The sequence below is a fragment of the Elaeis guineensis genome, chromosome 8 (genome assembly GCF_000442705.2).
Source record: "Elaeis guineensis isolate ETL-2024a chromosome 8, EG11, whole genome shotgun sequence".
NCBI classification, from domain to species: Eukaryota; Viridiplantae; Streptophyta; class Magnoliopsida; order Arecales; family Arecaceae; genus Elaeis; species Elaeis guineensis.
The window spans coordinates 123,278,087-123,302,199 of NC_026000.2; the positions used below are offsets into that span (position 1 = coordinate 123,278,087).

The window sequence follows — 24,113 nt, forward strand, 5'->3', positions numbered from 1 at the left end:
TTCAGTCTAGTTAGTCTTTTGGTTAGAGTTGAGTAGAGAATTTTAATATCATTAGAATCTTAATGTACCTGATAGGGACCTAAATGAGCCAAAAATAGATAAATTACACTTAGAAGGCTCTAATGTTAATGAAGCTGATAATGAAGAAAAAGGTAATACTGAAGAAGAAAAAACTAAAAGGGAAGAAGAATATGATATTGATAAAGAAGCTGAAAAAGATGTTGAGGAAGCAGATGAAGGCGGCAGTGATCCAATTAGGGAGTGAGGAGGGTGAGCAATATACTTTACTGAAGAATCAAGTGAGAAGGAAGATCTATTTGAAGTAGAGTCTAAGGACACAATTGGAGCACCTTCAGTTGGTCCTAAGAATGGTTCCAGGAGTCAAGTTAAGGAACAAAAGGGAGGAGAACCTATTGTCAGTGAAAGCAAGGATAAAAAATCTAGTGAAGCTATAGATGAAAATATTCAATGAGTCCTAAATGATGAGCTATACTCCGCTACCTTCAAATGATGATACACCTAGAGGATCCAAGGCTATTGAATTTGATGCAACAATCATGGATGATCTTTTATATATAGGGTTGTTATTCAAAGATGTTTATTAATTCAGGGAAGTATTAAAAAATTTCACAATCAAGTATGGTAGGGATAAAACATTCATCAAGAATAAGAAGATAAGAATAACTGCAGAGTGCAGGCAGAAATATGAGTGAAGGCTTCTGCTTCCAAAGTTACTGGGGAGATGTTCTTTCAAATTAAGATATTTCAATATTTTCATAACTATGAAAGAAGGTTCATGAATAAATAGGTCACGGCAAAATAGCTAAGTAAGAAATATGTGGAGAATCTGAGTTTGATTCTGATTGAAAGATCATAACTTTCAAGGATCAAGTTAGGAGAGAATATCGTGCAGTTGTAACAAGACACATGATTTATAGAGCAAAAAGCAAGCTGTGGAGGATGTACATGGAGATAATAGGGAGCAATATGCCGGAGTTTGGGATTATGCTAAGACTTTGAGAAAGCATAATCTTAATAGTTGGGTAAAAGTGGGTGTAGATAGACCTAAGAGGACTTTACATCCTAAATTTTAAAGATTGTTCATATGTCAAAAGCATAGAAGTAGAGGTTTCTAAGAGGGTGTAGGCCCTTTATAAGTTTGGATGGGTGTTTCATAAAAAAATAAATTTAGTGGATAGATTTTAAGTACACTAAGAAAGGATGACAATAATAATTTCTTCCCTCTAATGCTTACAATTATTGAAGGTGAGACAAGAGGCTCATGGGAGTTCTTTTTGGAGTGTTTGTTGGACTACATTAGCATAGTAGAGCAACATGGATGGATTTTCATATCAAATAAACAAAAGATATGCACTACTTCTCTAGTACTTGATATTTTTTATATTAATGACCTCTAATTTTTCTTGTTATTTTGTATGATTTAAAAGAGACTTTTGATAGTTTAGTTTCTACAACAAAATAGAGAATATATATACGGGGCATATGTATGCCAACTTCAGGGATTGGGGCATAGAGGCAAGGTTTTGAAAGATGATATGTGGGAGGCAACATGTGCGTACATAAACTTTGATTTTAACAGGGCTATGGACAAGCTAAAAATGATAAATAAGTTAGCTTATGATAATGTAACTGACATAAGGAATGAGGCATGGGCAAGACAAACATTCAACCTAAGGAGCAAAATTGATCTAGTGATGAAAAACTTATGCAAGTCTTCTAATTATTACATACTGGAGGTAAGGGACAAGCCAATCCTCGTAATGGTGTAGTGAATTAGAATTGCCCTTATGTAGAGATTTTAGATACAAAGAGATGGAAATAAATGCATGAAATGAGAAATCACATCAAATACATGAACAAGACTTGAAGAGGAGAAAGCAATCTCAAATTTATGTTTACCTACCTATACCAAATCAGTTGTGGCAATAGGACTTTTTGTGTTAACTTAAACAGATACTCTTGTGGCTATTACAAGTGGAAACTCATAAAAATTCCTTGTAAGCATGCAATTACTATAATATATTAGCCATTATTATAGGAACTTATATAAAAACTTATGAGACTATGATCTATCCTATGCCTAATGAGGAACAGTGGATGAATACCAATTTTGAACCCCTTAAGCCTCCTACAGTGAAGAACCAACCTAAGAGACCAAGAAAAGTAAGAGAGGTCTTAAAGAGTCTAAAAAATAGACTAGAGTGAGATTGAGGTATCATTCTGTGAGGTGCTCAAACTATATGCAATATGAGCGTAATTACAATATCTATAAGAAGCCAAGAAGATCTAACCTAAAAATTCGAAAGAACAAGAAGAAAAAAGATAGGGAATCAGATGTTAGTAATAACTAATGTTCTTTGTTTGTTATGTATCCTATTATCTATTTGTTATTTATGCAAATGTGTCAAATGGCAGGTTGGAGGTGGAAGTAATAAGGTTAACCCTATGTATGTGGAAAATAGTAGTGGGTTTGATATTGTGTATCAAGTGAGATCTAAACATTATATATCATCTTGTAAACAATTTAACAATCACTAACATGATTTAACTTTATTTTATAGGAACTTGAGATGGATGGGAGATCCAATTTAAATATTAGAGGAGGTGGTCATATGAGAGATAGTATTGCACTAAGTCTAAGCATACCATGAGATCATGCAGACATTCTATTAAGTCAAGGTAGTGTTATATCCACATAAAAGTTCAATACACAAGATTCTAAAAAAAGACTGGCTATTATTGTCTTCATATTTAGACTTCTATATTCGGTGCATTATTATATTTGTCTATTCTATTTCCATATGTGGAACTAAATATTGGTACATAGCATTGAACAATTAAACACCAAGAGTTACATCCTTACCATTGAAACACAATAAAATTAAAACTAGAAATGAATAAGCAAAAGATTTCAAGGGAAATAATTTTTCATTTTAGAATGTAATCAAAACACAAGCAATTGATTTCCATTGCCAATCCTAACAAGCTTCATCATAAGTTGACACATTCTTATGGTAGCCAATTTTAAGAAATCGGTATATTAGGCCTATATGCTAGGATAATCACAATAATTGTGATCATCCAAGATTAGACTACAATCTATTGTATCTTCTCTCTCTTATAAACTTTGTTCCCTTAAAACACACGATTTTTTTCATTAAGCAAAATGACTTTCCAATAAAGACTTGTCTCTTTCTATATTTTTCTTCTCAATTTCAAACATTCACTTCTCAACCTCCAACTCATCAATTTTCTTCTAAAACTTATAATTATCTTGAGTCCACATCCGATCCACTCTGAATCTCACCACTAAAAGTAGCTGCAACATCCTGAAAAAGTTACAGATAATCATGGTCTTAATTCTTCTTTTCTTTCATATTTTTCTATTACAATGAAAAATTAAATAAATCAATTTTCTTATAAAATAATTAGGGCAAGTCTAAAACCCCCTTTGCTCCATTATGATGCCTTCACCATAACTGCAAGATGGAAACAACGAATCTTTAAACCTCCGCTGCCAAAACCAGATGTATCCCACGCTAAATTTATGAGCTTGAAGAACTTTCTTCCAATGAAGAGAGATCAAAAAGGAGACAGCTTGAAGAACTTTCTTCCAATGAAAGAGAGATCAAAAAAGGGACACAGAGAGCCAAAGAGACCAAGATAGTGAGAGCCAAGGAGATCTTAATTGGTTTTTCGCAGAAACTTTGGAGCCAATTGAGATTTCGGATGCTCGAACTAAAAAAATCCTCATCAGATTCAAAAACATCCTTAAAGAAACTAAAAAAATCCACATCATATAACAATATCAATAGAAATAGAGAACCAGCTAGCCTCGTAGGCACCGAATCACATCTCTAGCTCCAAACGAGAGATTTCTGGATGACACTGCCACAATATGTAAAATGAAGAATGAATAATACAGCAATTGGATGCATAACAAATATTTACAAATGGATATAAAATGAAGGGATTTATTTTTTTTACCCTACATTCTACTCTAAAAATATATTTGATACATTTATTTCTATACTAACTCGACATATAAATTAAGAATCATCTAAATATTTAAGTTTGATTTCTAAATATTTTTTATTATTTCATATCAACTTCAATAATTTAAATCTTCAAACACCATCCAGAGTGCGGAACAATCCTTTCGTATCCCTCTTCCGCTTTCGAAGAAAGATAGCCAGCCTCTAGTTAGTCATCGGGGAACCAAAACAGATAAAGCAATTGCACCACAAGTCAACAGGAGCAAGACAGATGGTAACAGTTGGGATTAGCTTGCTATCCAGGAAGCTCCAAATAATGAACTCCATGCCCACATAGAAGCAAAAGTCAATCTTAACTCAGCTCATTACATAAAATAAAATATAAGATCTTATTAAGCACACATTGATATCTTATCTAAACTTTGATGACCTATCTCAGTGGAAACTATGGAACATTGATTGCTCCATATTGCACAAGACTACAAGCAAAATCAGTCATCTGCAAGGAGCTATTCCGATAAGAGTTGTTTTGGAAACTCATGCAGCAGCATCAACTTTCTGAGCTTTATTAGATTGCCCGCTGGCAGAATCTGTTTGGCGAGAACGCTTGCCACCAAAGTGCTTCCCACCTCTACGGCTTTTACCCCCTCTGTCACAATGACATTACATCTGATTAAAGCTTTTGTTAAGGTGTAGTAGCTCACTGTAAAGGAATTTATCCTCAAATTATTTACTAATGGAACGCAGACAAGGTGCATTACCTTCCTTTGCCGCCTTTATTTTCCCTGGATCTCTCCTGGTTACCACGAAGCAAGCTCCAGTACTCTTTTTCAGCCTCACCTGAAACCAAAGCATCAAAAGAAACCGGTATGAAAGCATATTATGGTTTCAATAGTTTGGATTTTTCAAAATAAAATATAAGCTTTTCAATGTTCGAATATTTCTAATGGCAAAAGATCATGTATTATTCTCTCATTGTATATATCTTTTTTCAACAACATTCTATATCTAGTATATCAATATGATGGTTCATATATCGGGCATTATGAAAAAAAACCAAAGTCCATCATGGGAACCCATTCATGATTTTTATCAAAAAGAAAAAAAAAAAAAAGATTTTTAATGTTTGAATTTACCTAATCATATGTATTATTCCCTCGTATATATCCTTTTTCGACAACATTCTAATAAAGCAATGTAAGTCAAGTCCAGCATGGGAAAACATGAATGTTTTTATGCTAAAGCAGTAATCCCCATGTTTGCATTGCCATTGTGTAATGGAGTTGCAATTTCTTGCCCATATCAGTAAGCATTAGCATCAAGATTGATGCCTGAATAGCTTATACACCTGAGTCCAGCAAATCTAAAGACCCAAACCCTGGAAGGTACACAGGCAGCAATATTTATGAAAATGTACGGCAACATCTAATAAAAGGCAGAGTAAAAATTAATGAGTAAGGTATTTTATCGCTCTTGAATAATGGAGGACTTATGAAAAGAATTTTAAGGCACAGGTATACCAGTCAGAGCTTCTAAGGTAGCAATATAATTTTTCACGATCAAGCACCCTCATCAGCAAGCACTGCTACTGCACGGGCTTTTGTAGCTGCATCAGGATCCTCAAAACGAATATATCCTGATTCTTCTCCCATTCTATAATCAATAAACTTCATAAACAAAAGAATCAGATAAAGTTTACAGCACAGACAAAGAAAATAATATCTATCTATATATATATATATATATATATATGGGAAACATGAACTTCTAAGAATATGTAAAGCAAAAATATTTCCCTAAGTATTACGATTTAATTCCAAGAATACCAAACAAACTTCATCCTACACATACGCCTATTCCTAGAGCAAAGAACATAGATTGGGGTCTCAGCCTGCATTATGGCTCATGTAAGTTCAGCTCTCCTCGGTATACCAATTTAAGAAAGACTCTAAGCTTACAAAGTATCCCAATCCCAATCCCCTTCTGTTTCCAATTCTTTTTCTGAATTTACTCATATATTTCCTTTGCCTCCAGATGAAACCAATGTGATTGGATATGATAGGCGCTCATCAGAGTCTTTGAACCCTCTTCTAAACCTTGCCGGCACAAATTCCCTACCCAGTGCATGAGAACCCCACCACTGTGGGGCCTTGGAAGGGTACTAGACTACTAGCTGCATGAAAAACTGGAGGATATAATAGTTGCCACACATCGAGAAAGCAGAGAAGTGCACAAGGCCACAACAAAACAATTTTGATATAGCAGGGAACAAAAAAGATTGAATCTAAAAAATACCTTAACAGTTCCAAATTTCCGGAAGACCTGTTTCAGATCCTCCCGTGTAACTATAGTCTTGCCTGATGAAACATTGGTACCACCATCTTTACTCTCTTGGGCAGTAGCATCAGAAGCCACTTCTTCACTTCTTGCACACGATTCTCAGAGGCATCATCTGATGACTTGTCTTCATTGTTTTTAACAGTTTCTAACATCTTCCGTTCATCATCTTCATTTACACTTCCTGTGGAATTTGGAACTTCTTCTGTTTCACAACCTTCAGCAGTACGAGCCACCTTGTCAGCACCTTTTGTTCTGTAGATTCATCATCTTGCATACTCTTCAACTTAAACGCAATTATTAGGCCTTTTGGATAGCTATCATCAGATATAACCCATAAAAACATCACATTTAGATTGAAAATTATAAATCAAAATAAGTAGGTAAAATGAGACTGCTAAGAGAGAACTGCAGATATTTACCTTCCATTTGAAGCATTTTTGTTCGAGCAAACATTTTCAAATTCTCCCTTCTTTTTCTCTCTTTCAGCATCGAATTCCTTTCTGCATTACAGAAAATATAAAAGTAAATGCAGAGTAACACAGTTGAATCACACCTCACATCCCTAACTTGATAGAGAATGTCCTGGAAAATGATGTATGTAATTCATCATGAGAACAACTTATGCAAAAACCCATGAAACGCAAAGCACGAATTTTCTGAAAGAATCTCTATGCATAAGCTTACTGGTGCACTAACATACAATACATGCAAGATGATAAAACATTATCATTTCTTTTTACTGCGAACTATGCATTGTGCATACAAATTATGCGCTTCATAACCAATTGGAGGTTTTGTTCAACTTAATCTTTCACTCTCCTTCAAGCAAGTGGTTCATCTGTTTGGTGTACCGTCTCCTTTCATCTTGTGGGATCTCATCAATGGATGAGGAACTTTCTACATATGATCATTTTTTTCTCTTTGAAATCTTAAAAGCAAAACAAGGACCTGATGTAAGTTGTTAACTTGAGATTTCATCGTCCTAAGTTGATCCAAATATTTTTCAGTTTTGTAACAGTGTACCAGGTCTGTAGTCATCATCAAACTTTGTTCAAACTAATTGCAGCAGTTTTTATTAATCTCATTGCTCATCGGTCCTTTAAGGGCTGCTTCTAATGTAATTACAAACCTTTGTAATCCTTTCATAACTCATATCCATGAGAGCCGGTCTCTCGCTCCTCATTTCAGAGTGGTATTCCATACCGACTGGAACCGGCGATACCCATACCAAACCGTATTGGCGGGAAGCCAGTCCGATTCAGATAGAATTTTCAGAAAATGGACTGAACCGGACCGAACCGATCAGTTCAGTAAGGTATCGACCTGAACTACTCGATACCGGGCAATTTGGTCCGATTCGGCCCGGTTCCCTTTTTTTTAAGCCGGTGGGTGGATTTTTTTTTTTTGATTTTTTTATTATCGGTACGGTATGGTACCAAACGGCAACCGACATGGATTCCGGTACTGAGTCCGCGAACTTTGTTTCAAACCCTTGAACATATATCAAAGCAACTTTGCTTAAGGGAGTCTCCAGACATCTTTGCTCCAGATGCCATCATTGTGAAAGCTCACAAAATGGAATTTATTTTGTTACATAACATCTATATATCAACAAGGTACAACATGGACCGGTGAATTCCAGGCCAGGATCATGGATCCTGATTTAGACATGAGTGCTATTCTGGACCTTAAAATCAGGTTCGGTTTCCTAAACCAGGAATAGAGTAATATGATGGAATGGAAATTTTAATTCTTACAGATAGTGAGTGCTAGAAGGTGGGGGGATGGAAAAAGACAAGATCCTGAAACATCAAAAGAAAGTGAGCATTACAATTTTGATGAGATTTATGTATAATTATAAATTATATGAGGAGAAGACAGACTGAAAGGTCTCAGGAGGTTAGTTGTAGAATGCAACGGAATAAATATCACATATCAGTGGGCAGATGTTAATTTTTGGTTAGTGATGAAAAAGGAACCTCTACAGGTTCCATGATTTGCCAAAATAATGAAACTCCGAAAACAGTCCTATTTAATAAAATTAATAATTTAACTTAGAACACAAAACATGACCTTTTAGCAAGAGAATTTGTAACTAGATAAATTTTCATCAAAATGTGATCTAACATGGTAATAGAGAACAAAAATCATGCCCTGTGAGGAAGTACACTGATTCATTTACAAGAATAGTTGTTAAGACTGCATTCTGGACATTGATATGTATCTTATCATATAGAATTATATAACTTTGGATCCTCAGCAATAGAATCCACAGCATTTGCAACTTGATGGCTATGTGTCAACCTAGTATTGAGAATTTACTGGTTGCAACTTAAGGGTTATGTATCGACCAGTATTGAGAATTCACTGGCATGGCATGTTCTGTAGCATTTTGATCAACACACTCAAATACAAAGGATATTACCAAAATGGAATCATAGATTTTATTCCAAATTTTCGCAAACTATTTTACATTTTTTTTTTAATGTTAAATCTTACATGCGTAATATAATTTGCTGGCATTAATCTGTAATTTTGATAGTAGTATTGACAAATATAGGAAATACTTGTTTGCTCTCCAAACATGTTTTCCTTAGTCAAATCACAAGGCCATGGGAATCTGATTAGCACCTGGCTCACAATGAGCTTGTAAACTATTGAGAATAGTTCTGTTGGTTTAGCAACTTAACATATACAGTTTAAGCTCAGACCTTTGTCAAAAGAGAAAAAACCATTATAAGCCTTATCAATAGGAAAAATAGTGGTCAAATAGTCAACAAACATCGAAACACACAAGTTGAACATTCACACCCTGTGAGGACGTACACTGATTCATTTACAAGAATAGTTGTTAAGACTGCATTCTGGACATTGATATGTACCTTATCATATAGAATCATATAACTTTGGATCCTCAGCAATAGAATCCACAGCATTTGCAACTTGATGGCTATGTGTCAACCTAGTATTGAGAATTTACTGGTTGCAACTTAAGGGTTATGTATCGACCAGTATTGAGAATTCACTGGCATGGCATGTTCTGTAGCATTTTGATCAACACACTCAAATACAAAGGATATTACCAAAATAGAATCATAGATTTTATTCCAAATTTTCGCAAACTATTTTACATTTTTTTTTATGTTAAATCTTACATACGTAATATAATTTGCTGGCATTAATCTATAATTTTGATAGTATTATTGACAAATATAGGAAATACTTGTTTGCTCTCCAAACATGTTTTCCTTGGTCAAATCACAACACCATGGGAATCTGATTAGCACCTGGCTCAGCATGAGCTTGTAAACTATTGAGAATAGTTTCTGTTGGTTTAGCAACTTAACATATACAGTTTAAGCTCAGACCTTTGTCAAAAGAGAAAAAACCATTATAAACCTTGTCAAAAAGTCAACAAACATCGAAACACACAAGTTGAACATTCATAAAAAGCATATTCATATTCCAAGGTTAACCAAAGATTCCTACATTAGCAACAAATCCCACATATTCTTGTATCCTGAGAATCGCATTGACAAAATTGAGAATGTCTTCCTATGCATGACAGAACATTGTAAGATGACCATGATGAGTCCTACTGGCAGCCATGATAGATATCCTCTTCATCCCGCATCAAGAACATCTTGGAGCTAGAAAAAGATTCTATACGAAAATTACTGATTATAAGGCCTATTTTCCTAAGCCATATCTATACCATTTATGCATGAGGAATACCATTTTGTGCATCCATGCGTGCATAAACCAGTGCGGCCACCTGAAAACACTGTGATTGTAATTACCACAAATGAAGTGAAGAGACAAATTGTTGGGTCTAACAAGCTCTTGCATTACTTATGGATGCATGGCATCACCAAGCACATAAAGCATTTCTCCTTGTGTGAAGAATAATTTAACAAAAAAAAAAAAAACAACTCATGCAAAGTTGATTAACTTTCAAAATAGACAGCATTCCAGGTGTTTTGGCACTTCAAACACAATAGCATAAGAACCACCAAATCAATGGGATTATATGAAGATGCAATTGTTACATCATATAAAGCATATGCCATATTAGGACTCTTAAAACTCAACTAACAGCTTCTAAATACTTCACAAATTAAAGCTTACTTCAGTTTTAATTCTAGCTCTGCTCCCGCATACACAATGCTCTCCTTCAAAACCTTTTCTGCATCAGCTTCTTCTGAAAATTCAATTAAAGCAGTGCCACAAAAATGCCTTTTGTCTGCAACATGACGAGGTAGCCTCACACTGTTCACCTGCATGATTTAATTAAAAAAGAAATGGAAAACAATCAACACAAGATACAGACATTTGCACCTATCAGCATATCATCAATTTGAAGCACTTAAAAAAAAAAAAAGAAAGAAAGAAAGAAAGAACTTCCATTGTACTCTTTTCAATTGGCACCATAAATACAGCAAGACTGAGGAGAGAGGAAAATTACCAATCAGATTGATGATTTTTTCTGGGTGATTTCTATGTTGCTAAAAGATTGTCAATGAGCAAAAGACACCAGCAAAATACGTCTGCCAGTTGATAATTTTTAAGCATCACAGGCGACAAGTATTTGCTGGTTTAACTTGATGGAGAATATAAGATGCCTCAATGGACAAAGCAGCTTCGGAACAGTTCTAGATCACAAATTTGTGAATTAATTGGCGTCCCAAAAGGCCTCATCTTTGTAACACTTGGACATAGAACTATGATAACTTCTTTTATGAACGATGGCTTTCAATCAAAACCTAATCCCCCCCCAACACCACCATGCCCGCGCGCCCCCCCCCCCCCAAAAAAAAAGGGTATCGGCCTTTCCATATATACTAAGTCCATCAATTATCAGAAGTTACAAAAACATAATATGAAACTTGAATATGTAACCAAGATAGTATTAAATAACTGGAACTGATAATATGTATTGTGAGTTGATCTCAAACTGTGATGCAACTGGCAGTCAACAGTGGTCTATGATCCAGAGAGTAACTGTTCTGGTTCAATGACACTAGGAGTAAGAATAAGTCGGAATCACAGCTAGATCAAAGAAATATAAATCTGACATGACCAGGTTTCTTCAACAATAGTTTCTTTAAACTTCTTAGGAAAGATGGTGATCATAGATGTTCACTTAGTGATTTTTGTATGCTGTCTTCTAGAAAGCACATATTAGAACATTTGCAGATGCTAAATAATCTCCATCCCCCTATTAAAAACCATGATGCGAAAGTACACCCAACGACCTTTAAACGTCATACATTAATCTTTTTATAGTACAAAACATTACTAACCAAATTCAGCTCCATGGAGAAAACTCAGCTTACTATTTAACCATGACAAAGGAACTATTGCTCATTTGTGAAACATGTGCACTACAGATTTCTGAAGTCTAGTGGTTAGAATGATTAGATTTTAATCCATGAAACATGGTACAAGCTATGATTAAATATAGGGGTTGGGGACATTATTAACCATATTCAGCTCCATGTAGGAAAGTCAGCGTACTATTTAACCATGACAAATGGAATTATTGCTCATTTTGTGAAACATAGGGACGACAAATTTCCTAAGTCTAGTGGTTAGAATGACTTAATTTTAATCTATGAAACATGGAGCTATGATTAAATATAGGGGGCAGCAATTTATAGCTTGAGCCACCAAATCAACCTATAGCCAGGACCAGAATTGAACCAAGTGTCCAGGCCACAAACTTGGCTGGCTGAAATGCTTTCCAATCCTAGCCCAAGCTCAGACCCAGCCCAAAGCTCAATCAGGCCCGGCCCGACCCAAATAAGCCCTCGGCCAAAAAAGCTAGGCCCAACCAGAATTGGCTCAATTGATTAAAAATCTTGGTCCAATTAGGCAAATATGCTAACCCCGAAAGACTCATAGCAGAAGATCCTAACAACGAATTCAGGACAAAATGGGGCTGAGTTATAGACTCGGGCTTCGGTCAAGAAGTTGAGCTCGGGTCATGCCAAGCGCTAACCTATGCCAAATCCGAAATCTATTCAGGCCTAAGGGTGCAATCGAGCCAAGCCGAGTCGAATAGTTGGAAGCTCGACTCAACTCAAATTACTCGAGGCTCAAAACTCGGCTCGAGATCGATCGAGTCTTAATATCCCAAGCTCGAGCTCGATTCGATGAAAAATAAGCAAAACTCGAGATCGACTCAACTCGAATATTAATAGAGCCATACTCGAGCTCGAGTTTGAGCTCGAAATCGAACTTTATCCTACTAATAATATATGTATTAATATATATATATTATAAATAAAAATAATATTATTAAAAAAATATAAAAATTCAAGTAGGCTCACGAGCTTTCGAGCCGAGTATCTTGCTACTTGAGCTCGACTCAAAAAGCTACACGAACACGACTCAAGCTCAATAATAACCGAGTCGATTCAAGCTTAAGTAGCTCGTGAGCAGTTCGACTCGTTTGCACCCCTAATTCAGACTCTATTTTTAGGCCCCATACCGACCTAAACAGTCCCAAGCCAGGCCCAACGCCTAGCCAACAAGCCTCCAGCCAGCTCGGGCCCATTCCCAACTCTTCCCACAACTAACATGAGATAAGCAGGTTCAAGTTTAGCATAAACAAATTCAAAAATAGGTTAACCTGACTTGAGCCATTTATCAAATCGGTTGGGTTCTCCTTATCCATCTAACCCGTTGTGGCCCATTTAATAGCTAAATCAGAGCAACATAGTTACAACATGACCCATTTAAGATATGTTTAACCCATTCAAACCGTTTAAGGATCAATTACCACATTTAAAAGTTGTTTAACCTGATCTGACCTGTCTATTTAATATGTTATATAGGTTGGCTCGATTACCGATTTAATAAATAGGTCCAATTCAATTTAGGATTTTTGACCTATTTAATAAACAAGTTAGGTTTGGGATTTGACAAATATCCAGCCTGAAGCATATCTGACCTGATCCAACCCACTGGCACCCCAATTCACATATATAATGTCGTAGAATTTTTTTTGGTAAAAATTAGATAGATCAGAGCTATCCTAGTTTTAATGCATTCTGGCCAAAACCCTAGCTGTCCACATAAATATTATCTTGTTCTTTCACTAAATACATGTCTAAAATGTCATACACAATTTCAAAACAAGAAAACCTGCAAATGAAGTAGCTAGGCTTTTGCAAAGTAGTCTTAATGGGAAAATAATTAAGTTATCTTATGCTTGTTTTAGTATCACAAGGAATGGAGGTTTCAGCTGAGAAATTCTTTTGTCAAGTAACTGATAATTCAGGAGAACATGATTTATCAAATCAAGGTCTAGAATACATGATTTAGGATGGCAATGGAGTAATCATTGGAATCAAGTGATTTTCTCAAAATCTGTTCTATGGAGCTTGAAAGATGATGCGACAACAGAGTTTAATGTTCTCTTACTCAATGAGATTTCACTTAGAGGAATAACTGCAAAACTTACTAATAATATTATATCATTTTTAGAGTTGGCGATACTGGACAGTTTCACTTTCAACCTAACCAATTTAACCCACAAATGAGACAAGAAACTTGGTCTGCTTCTGGGATAGGTGGAATAAAGGTTAAATGGGTTTGGGACCAGCTGTTAATAGAACCCTTAAATATTTCTCTCCTTTTCGAAACAACCATGCCCTAAACTCTTGCACTGCAAAAAATAAATAAATAAATAAATAAAAGTATAGAAAAATAGTAAGGCATCCGAAAATATAGATGAAAACCCTTTTCCTAGATAATGTTATATTGCCATGTGTGCGCATGTCTGGTGATCATTAAAAACAATAACAGAATCTCAGACGTGGAAGACCTTGCTACCGATGGCAGATAGTGAGATCTTGGGTCAAGTGACACCTCATCACCGACCATATTTGAATTGCAACAAAGTTAGACCCTGCAAGTAGTGGTCGATCTTTAAATCACAGCACGGTCAAACTTCTCCACTGATAATTGATCTTCAAATATCAGACCAAACAAGAACTCACTACCAACAATAAACCTTCTAGGTATAATATAGCTTCAACATTGAGATAGGCAACAAGCCCTCACCTTAACATCTAATAAATTAGATCTTAGAAATGCAACATCTGACAGCTCAAAGCTTAAAAAAGCATCACCAAACACTCAATATCAGCACCTTGCATTGAGCAGTTCAGATCGCACAGGACAGGTCAGATACCAACAACCTGGTACACAATGAGTTAGACCTTGGACTCAGCATTAATGCTTTGGGCATTCAGAATCCAACAAGGCAGATTTCAAAACTAACAATTCTAGAACTTTGCCAGTAGATTTTATGTGCTAACTTGTTAGTGGGTTTTACTCCAGCATGCTAACCTCTTGGTAGGGTGAGCTGGATCTGAGTCCAGCATTTGGTGTTGGTAAAAGAGGTCAGCCCAACACACTGCCACCTGTGAAGATTGTAGGTCCCAGGTATTATCAGTATGTGGTAAACTGTATGCTCTGACAACGACTTTGAAATGGAAAGCTCTCACTCAGGTAGAGGCCTCTTGGAACAGAACAAAAATTAGGGATAGACTGCATCTAAATGCATTAATGCTCAACAATTCATAGGAAAATTTGGTTATGCTTGCAAAAGTACACCTCAAATCTATGCTTTGTGAAATGGGAGTGCCTCAAGTGTTGATGAACGGGCCTAAGAATTCAGTAGCAAGTAGCAAGGGTTTAAAGTAAGCAGCTTGTATCTCTTCCTTCCAAGAGATGAAAGATATCAGTGGGCTCCTTTGAGGGTGAGATGAGCAGATCTCTAAATTTCAATATCTGAATGGAGACACTACTTGGAATAGAAAGCTCTCACTCAGGTAGAGGGATTTTGGAAGAGGACAAAAGATTTATGGATAGACTGCATCTGAATACATTGATGCATGATAATTCATAGGAAAGTTTGGTTATGCATGCGAAAGAACACCTCAAAGCTTATGCTGATGCGAAATGGGAGTGCCTTGGATGTTGATAAACAAGCCTAACTGCCTAAGAGTTCAATGGCAAGTAGCAAGGGTTTAAGGTAAGCAATTGCATCTCTTCTTTCTGAGTTGAAAGATCTCAGTGGGCTCCTTCCAAGGGAGAGATAAGCAGATCTCTTACTTCAAATATCTGAATGAGTACGCTATTATGAAGGATGACCTCTTCCCTTAACAACCTTACACTTTTGCTTTTGTGCTTTGACTAAGTGACCAGCTAAATATAATCAAGGAAAAAGCTTTGGTTGGCCTGTGCATGAATGGGAGCCATATGAGGTTAAGCTTGCTCAGTAAGGATATTATAGAAAGAAGTAGGCACATTAAAACGTACGAATCATGCTCATGTCTGCTTTCATTTGCTCAATTAAAACATGATAACACAACTAGAATCTAGTGGTGAACAGGTATGACTAATAAGTAGAGGTGCTTTCCGAAGTATGCTGGTCGCTTTTGATGTTAGTATGACACTTGTCAAAGTTGTTTGTCCAGTTTCCAATGTGTTACTATAAAGTTTTCGAAACTTTTGCAATTGTAGTGGCTAAGCATATGCAAGCAAGGAACCTTTTGCTAAAGGTTGGACACTCCCAAACTATGGCTTTATTTAATAACCAGGCCACTAGTTGATTATTTAGAATCAATGATTCATAGTATCTAAGGGTTGAATGACATGAACAACTTGTTACAAAACAACACAACATCTCCTCAGTCCACTCATCGTAAACAAGCACCTTGCATCATTAAACAACATTTCTTAGCTTTTTGAAATAGACTTTCGAATGTGAGCTGAAAGAATGAAAACAACCCTCCTCTAAACCACATTGCTTCCTTCTTATACCAACAATGGTTGGATGAAACTTTCAGATGGTACAGATGCCCTACACCAAAAATATCTACTTGTCTTGAAATCTATAACATGGTTGGACAAGTCAGAAAATGATCTTTGTTAACATACCATGCTGACTCATTCTTCAGCCCTTAATGTGCAAATAAGCATTTTAACATTGTATCCTTCACAAAAGGCACTTTCTTGGACTTTACAAAAAGACTCATGTCTTTGATTTGCCTGCTCATTTCAATGACACCTGGCTAGTCAATTGATCAACAACGCCTGCCCTCTGGCATTACAAACAGATATCATGGTTAAAATTTAGAACAAACTATAGAAGAAATAAACATATCAACAAGGGAAAATTCTAACACATTGAATTTTTCACAACTCAATTAGTTGATCTTTCCCTACCCGTATATCATATTTTCTTAAAGATCTTTTGCGTAACTTGGATGGTGGTTCCTAACAGAGTCAACTTTTCAAACATTAATAACAATTAAAATTACCCCAAGCACTTCTTTTTGAATCAAAAAATATCGTTAGGCACATACATTTAGATCAGTAAAGTTCATGTAGTTGTATAATTGTTCTATTAACCACAAACTCAACCATCCTTAAACCTCAAAAGCCTAAGGCTGTCGTCGTGTGCAAATCTCAAAAATAGGCCTTGTCGCCCTCAAGCAAATCTTTCCCCTAACAAAAATTCCTCAATGTGCCTATTTAAAGTGACTCTGGAAGAATTAGTTCACCCCTGTCCTCATAGATTTCAAAGGGAAAACCATCTTGGTGATTATAACCAGGAACTACAAAGCAAGAGTGGAACATAACCACCAACAACTCAAATGTAAATAAGCACTTGGAAGGTAAACCTAAAGACATGATATCTAATAAAATCCAAGAACATGAACATCAAAAATACCTTGAAAATTAGCCATGATATCATCTTCATTTTTCTTCAAAGATTTTTCCACCAATCTATTCAAGGTTCCTCACAACTTGATGTTTAATGAAGTCCAAGAGATGAACATCAGAAATATCATGATAATTAGCCATGATATCAGCTTTATTTTTCTTCAAAATTTTTTCCACAATCTATTCAAGGACTTCATGTTTAATGAAGTCCAAGAGATCAACATAAAAGATATCATGATAATTAGCCATGATATCAGCTTTATTTTTTCTTCAAAGATTTTTCCACATCTATCTATTCAAGATACACATAAGAGTTCAAGATAGACAACCTTCAAACCAGCTGCACAAGATGGACAAAGGTCCCAACCATTAAGATGATATCAAGAGGCCAAGCCTCATTTAGAACGTACAAGCTTCATGAACATGACAAGAAAGGAAGTTCTATGACTTCCCCACCATCAACTAAAGCAACTGTACATCTACCCATCAATAGTTGAAAGATTTTGATATCTTACTTATGCTTCTTTTTACAACCGACATTGCCAATACCAGCACATGGCAAAAAGCAATTCTAGACCTAAGGAATTCACACAAATTGGGAGAAAAAAAATCATTGTATATTAAAAGCATCAAGAAAGCCAGAAATGCCAAAGCAAGGCAACATTACATTTATACAAATTATACCCTAATTTATTTGCAGTGAGTGTTAGGTGTAATAAACTATGGTTGGACAAAATCAGCCATAGGAGTGGACAAGCATTCTTTCATAGGCCACCCAATAGCCAGCTGTCTGCAAGCATAACTATATAATTCCTACCTACTCAAAAAGAGGTGTGATGCTTAATATAAGATAAAGCAATTCACTAAACAACCTAGACATGTGAGAATAGTAATACAAAATTCATGGATCACAGTGATAAAAATAAAAAAAGATGAGAATCTGTATCAAGTTTAAAATGCAACAAAAATCTAAATTAAACAACCATGCTGCTATCAAGCACTCAGCATTTAGGAATGCTGTGAAAAATACCTTCCCATGCTGTCCAAAGAAAGACTCTACATCTTCAAGCTTAACATCATAAGGCAAAGGGGATGCAGCAATAGTTCTTGAATCCACTTGCTCTATAACCTCCTCTGGCTTCAAAAGTATAGTACTTCTACCAATTCTCTTCCCTACAAAAAGTTCACAGAGCACATAAGAAGAGCATGTCTTAAGATGCTAGCAAGTGTAGATTAAGGATAAGAGAAAGTTCATATACCAAGCCTTAGTTAAAGAATGTTATAATTCAAAATAACCCCATCACCTCAGGTCAGGTAAGGAAAGAAATGCTTTTGTGTGTGAGCAGCAAATCCTAATTAACCCATTAGACCCGATATCCAAGCAACTGATCATAGGAGAAGGCTCATATTCAGGGACTTAAGAAAGCTAACATTTTACATAACAACCTGTAGGTTCAATCTCAAATAAGGAAAGAAATGTATTCATGTGCGAGCAAAAAATATTATCTTCATTTCAGAAAAAAAGACCTAGAAAGATCATCTTTGGTAATAATCTTTACAACTTCATAAACGGCACTTGTTATGACATTAAGCCCTGAAATAGCACAAAGCAACTTCAAGAAGATTGGAAAGCAGTTGCTTTTGAAAACCATAAGATGAAATAAATAAAAACCTTTTGCTTTCGAAAACCATAAGATGAAATAAATAAAAACCTTTCTTTTACCCAGTCAGGGAACGTAACCACCATGGACACATCACCTAAAACTCCTACCACCAGTACACATTAGTACTCATAAACAGTTTCACAAGAAACCCACCGTCTTCTGAGACTCGGAGGGAAGAAGACCTCCTTAGAACTTCAGCTACTGCCAGTACAGTCTCCTCCGGCACTTCGTCGGGTTTCACAGAGGCGTTCAATCCAATATGGCTTTTCATCCGAGAGAAAGAACATATGAGAGCCAAACTCACCACTGGAATTCCAGTCAAGATAAGCAACAAAAAAAATCACCACCCACCCCCCCAAAAAAAAAAGCAAACGAAATCAGAAAAATAAGATTTTGGTGGAAGGATACATCCATCCTCGCTCTCCTGCACGGTTTTCCTTAGAAACTTGTCCCGAGGGAGATTGCTGTCGCTGAAGTAGAACTCCACCTGCCCAAAAATAAAAATAATAAAAAAAGCTCAGTAAAGATCGATTTTTTTCGCCAAATTGCCAACGAACGAAGAGTGATGGCCTCGAGGAAGATGAACGGTGGTCGAAAGATGGACCGACCTGGCGAAGGATATTCTTCGCCTTCGCCTCGTCCAACGGGGCAGCCGCCATTGTTGCAAGTGCCGGGAGGGAGGGGGGATTGGAGGGGGGAAGAGAGAGGGAACGAGACGGGTTTAGGGCTAGTATGATTTGCTTTTGGGTTTTAAGAGGTTGGGATTTTAGGGCTCCGTGGAGGTCGGATTCCGTTATGACCTAACCTTTTATGCGTGTTCCCAATAGGAAGCGTGCGTGCGCTGCACGGCTGATCCCAGCATAACAGCGGGACGCAGGTGCATTCCAATGTTGTAACCGTTTTCTAGCGTAACCCGTTCATGTAATAGCTGCGGGTGGTATTTTGCCTTGAATTTTTTTTTAAAAAAATGAAGAACGTCGAATGATATTTTTATTTTTTTATCAATAATATATTAATAAAGTGATGTTTGTGGTTTATTTTTATTTATACTAGTTCATAACCCCATGTATGTGTGGATTTAAACAACAAATGATTTAATTTATTTATTTTATTATAAAAAAATTTAAAAAATATATCTAATTGAGTTTAAACTTAAAAATAGTTATCTACTTAAGTTTCAAGTAAAAAATCATCTTCATTTGAAATATAACTTAAAATCAATTATCCAAATGAAATGAAATGATCCAATTATCCGTATGGTTATAAAATAATATTAAATTATTATAAAGTAATATTATACTATTATAAAATAATATTATACTATAATAAAAGTAATACCATATTATTATAAAGTTATACTATACTATTATAAAACAATACTGTATTGTTGTAAAGTAATACTATAATAAAAAAAATATTATATTATAACAATGTAATACTACCTTATTATAAAAGAATACTATACTAATATAATATAATATTATCTTATTGCAAAAGGATACTATACGAATATAGTATAATAAAGTAATACTATATTATTATAAAAGAATACTATATTAATATAATATAATACTATTTTATTGTAAAAGAATATTGTACCATGATGATGTAATACTACAGTATTTTAAAGGCACTACAAAAAAACAGCCTTTTTACGATGAAATTATTTATGATGAAAATATTTTGATCATCAATAACAATATTTATGATGAATTTTATTTTATAGTAAATAATTTAATATTTATGATAAAAATAATTTTTTATATCAACTAGTCGCGTATTAGTGATAGAAAAAATCTTCATCATAAATACTTATTATTTACGATGAATATTTTTATCATAAATAATTTATTATTTATTTTATTTTAAAATTTTAAATATTAGTGATAAAAATATTTTCATCATAAATAATTTATATATTTTCTATAAAAAATCTGTTTTCATCACCAATAATCTTATTTGCAATGTAAATATTATCATCACCAATATTTAGAAAAAAAATTAAAAAATTAAAAAATTATTGATTATTTATGATGAAAATTTTTTATCATAAATAATCAAATATTTATGATGAAAAATTTTTTATCATAAATACTTAATTATTTATGATGAAAATATTTTCATCGTCAATATTTAAAAATCATAAATACTTAAAAAAAATTAAAAATTATTTATTATTTACGATAAAAATTTTCATCATAAATAAAAAAGTCTTTCGATGAAAAAAATTTTCATCGTCAATACCTAATTATTTATGATAAAAATATTTTTATCGTCAATATTTTAAAAGGTGATCAGATTGCGGTGATCGACTACCCGCAAAAGGTGATGTGTTCTGAACACAGTACTGTAAAAGGTTTACTGATTCAAATTTGAATTTCAAATTTAAATGCATGCTGTTGTATCATATTTAGATCCTAGTGTAGGGTTAATTAGTATTAATTAATGAGATTAATTAATAATTTCACTGTAAAATAGTAATTTTGAAAAAGTTTTAAAATTATCATTTTGCTCCTGCACAAAATTTTCGCTACAAATGGTATCAGAGCATGGTTCTAGAATATGATATACATATGCATGCGTAGATTAAGGTGTAATCCATAAGTTTAAATTTGAAATTCAAATTTAAAATTTGTTAGAAGTTTCAAATTTGAAATTCAAAATTCAAAATTTGGAATTTGGTTGAAATCTCAAATTTGAAATTTGAAATTTGAAATTTGAAATTCAAAATTCAAAATTTAAAATTCAAAGATTGGAAATTCGAAATTTAAAATTTGGTTGAAATCTCAAATTTGAAATTTAAAATTTAAAATTTGAAATTCAAAATTTAAATTTTGAAATTGGTATATTTAGATATACTTGATCCAAGTAGCAAGTAATCTAATTGGGTTGGTTGCCATGGCCGTCCGGTCATAGGAGAAAAGTAGGGTTTAAAGGCCCTCTCTTCTCATTCAATGGGGTCTCCTATGGCGGTAGGGGTGCCGATGCAATTATATCCCATGCCGATGAAGCAGCGAAAGGATTTAATTATAAAATTTATCATGAATGTATTAGATTAGATCTAAAAAAAATTTATGATTTATTTTGAGTTATTTTCTGTTATGAAATGAGTAATAGGATTGCTGTTTATGAATTGTGCTGATCTGTTTGTGAAATGAGTCAACACATTTGATGAACAAAAAATAAAATCTTTCAAAATTTGAAAATTATTTTCGAAATGCCAAACCCTGACCCATCAGCCCAAGTACTTAATTAAAAGAATTAAGTGTTGTCTAGTAGGTCTAGAATTGTGAATTAAGACTTAAGACAATTGCATAAACTTGTGGGTCAATGGGTTAGATGAATTAGGTCCATAATTGGGTTAGACCTAAGGTTAGCTTAAAAAATAGACTAAATGGAGTAATTGGTCAAATCTAATCAAAAGTTGAATTAGATTAGGTCAAGGATACTCTAGACTCAACTTCAATAGTTGTAGTTGAATGGGTCCATGTCTTTAACTAGACCAAGATGGACTTAATTCATGGCTATGCGGTGGAGCCCTATTTACTAAGTTGATCAAAATTAAAACTAATGAACCGGTTGGTGTCTAAGGTAAGTTCGACAGTTTTGACCAGTGGTTCTTAAGCGGGAGCTACTCGCATTGATTCGATCATTGACGAGTTAATGGCAAATCCCCACCACTGATCTCACTTACTTGGCCAATCTGGTAAGTTAGATTTTGATTAGATCACTTGGTGATTAGAGCTCACCCATGTCATTAGGTAAATCAGTGTGACTGATTTAGGTGCTCCTAATGCCAGCTTTAATTAAATCCTTTTTTAATCTGACTTGGTGAAGTCAGTGGGAGGATTGAAATTGGCTGGATGATTTCTTCTCTACTATTCTTTAATAAAATCCTCAAAATTATTAGGTCCCTAAAATGATTAAGTTATAATGATAACTAAGTCATAGCCTCCCATTAAGTGAGTGATAATGAGTCCATTAGTTCAATGATCATTGGAGGCCCAAAGGTCTGATGCTCATTGGCTAATAGAATTATTATTCATAATATGATAATTTGATTGAGTCTTTCTGATGGTGGTTAGGTTGGCCGGCCAAAGTCGGGCCTGATCATTTATTGGTCCGATTCACTAAATTAAGTCATGTTAATGGTTGGACCTAACCAGATCTTTTCAGTGGAGGCCAAAGCCTACTGATTAGGTTCTGGGGCAAAATCAATTACTATAAGTTGTTTAGAGAAACAACTGGTTAAGAACCTACCCACAGATGCACATGGGTTGACCAACCAAAGTTGGGCTCGTGTGTAGTCTGTGTGGATTCTAGTACCCATTAAGGAATTAAAGTAATTCCTCGAATTGGAGGATGAGGCTACCAGTTCGTAAAAATATTGGAAAAAACTTTAGACTAAAGTCCAAGTCTTTAGTATTAATTTATGTACTAATAGAGGTCTCATTTTTCTTTATGCAGCTATGGCCACTACCCTGTCGCTCCGATCATTATTAGATAATGACAAGCTCATGGGACCCAATTTCGATAGCTGGTATCGAAAATTGAAAATCGTCCTTGAGCATGAGCGGATCCTTTATGTAGTAACGGATCCAGCACATGAGGAGCCAGCTCCGAACGCTAGTAAGGCGATCCGAGACACTTACTTGAAGTGGCTCAATGACCGCACCACCGTTCGATGTATTATGCTGGCAGCAATGAATGACGAGTTCAGCCGAAGGTTTGAGAACGCCCAGCTACAGGAGATGCTTCAAATGTTGAACGACTCCTTTGGCACGCCTGACGACGTTGAAAGGCACAAAACTAGTTGTGTCATTTTCAATGCTCGGATGAGGGATGGGGCTTCAGTCACTGATCATGTACTGTACATGATCAAGATGATTGAGCGCCTAAGCAAATTGGGCTTTCCTCTGCACGAGTAGCTCGGTAAGGATGCGATCCTTAATTCCTTGCCCAAGTCCTTCCTCCCATTCCTTACTCATTTTCGAATGACAAAGCCTACAGTAAACTACCACGGATTGTTGGGGTTGCTGCAGAACTTTGAGAAGGATCACCAACTCCATAAGGAGTCGGTGAATGTGGTGGGAGGGTCTTCTTCTCGTCGTCAACCCTTTGGGAAGGGGAAGAAGAACAAGAAGAAGAAAAATAAGAAGGTACAATCTCATGCTGGGACAGTAGCACAGGGTCAGACCAAGAAGCACAAGCACGACCAGAGCCAGGCGGAGTGCTTCTTTTGCAAGAAGCAGGGGCATTGGAAGGGGAACTGTCCTCAATACATTGCCTCCCTGGACCCGAACAGGCCAAAGAAGAAGCAAGGTAATTATATGATAACTCCTTGCAACTT

The 24,113-nt window shown here is 35.2% G+C and overlaps 1 protein-coding gene across 1 annotated transcript; it reads right to left on the reverse strand.

Annotated features, from left to right (window-relative positions):
• Nucleotides 1-4,362: 4,362 nt before the first annotated feature.
• LOC105061416 (la protein 1) lies at nt 4,363-19,551 on the reverse strand. The gene is given in 13 exon segments (XM_010945456.3): nt 4,363-4,665; nt 4,778-4,856; nt 5,537-5,581; nt 5,584-5,683; nt 6,312-6,439; nt 6,442-6,600; nt 6,603-6,670; nt 6,776-6,856; nt 10,485-10,633; nt 18,130-18,272; nt 18,917-19,069; nt 19,172-19,250; nt 19,372-19,551. Coding segments are annotated over 13 exon segments (1,347 nt in total). The 5' UTR covers nt 19,423-19,551; the 3' UTR covers nt 4,363-4,553.
• Between the last annotated feature and the right edge of the window lie 4,562 nt (nt 19,552-24,113).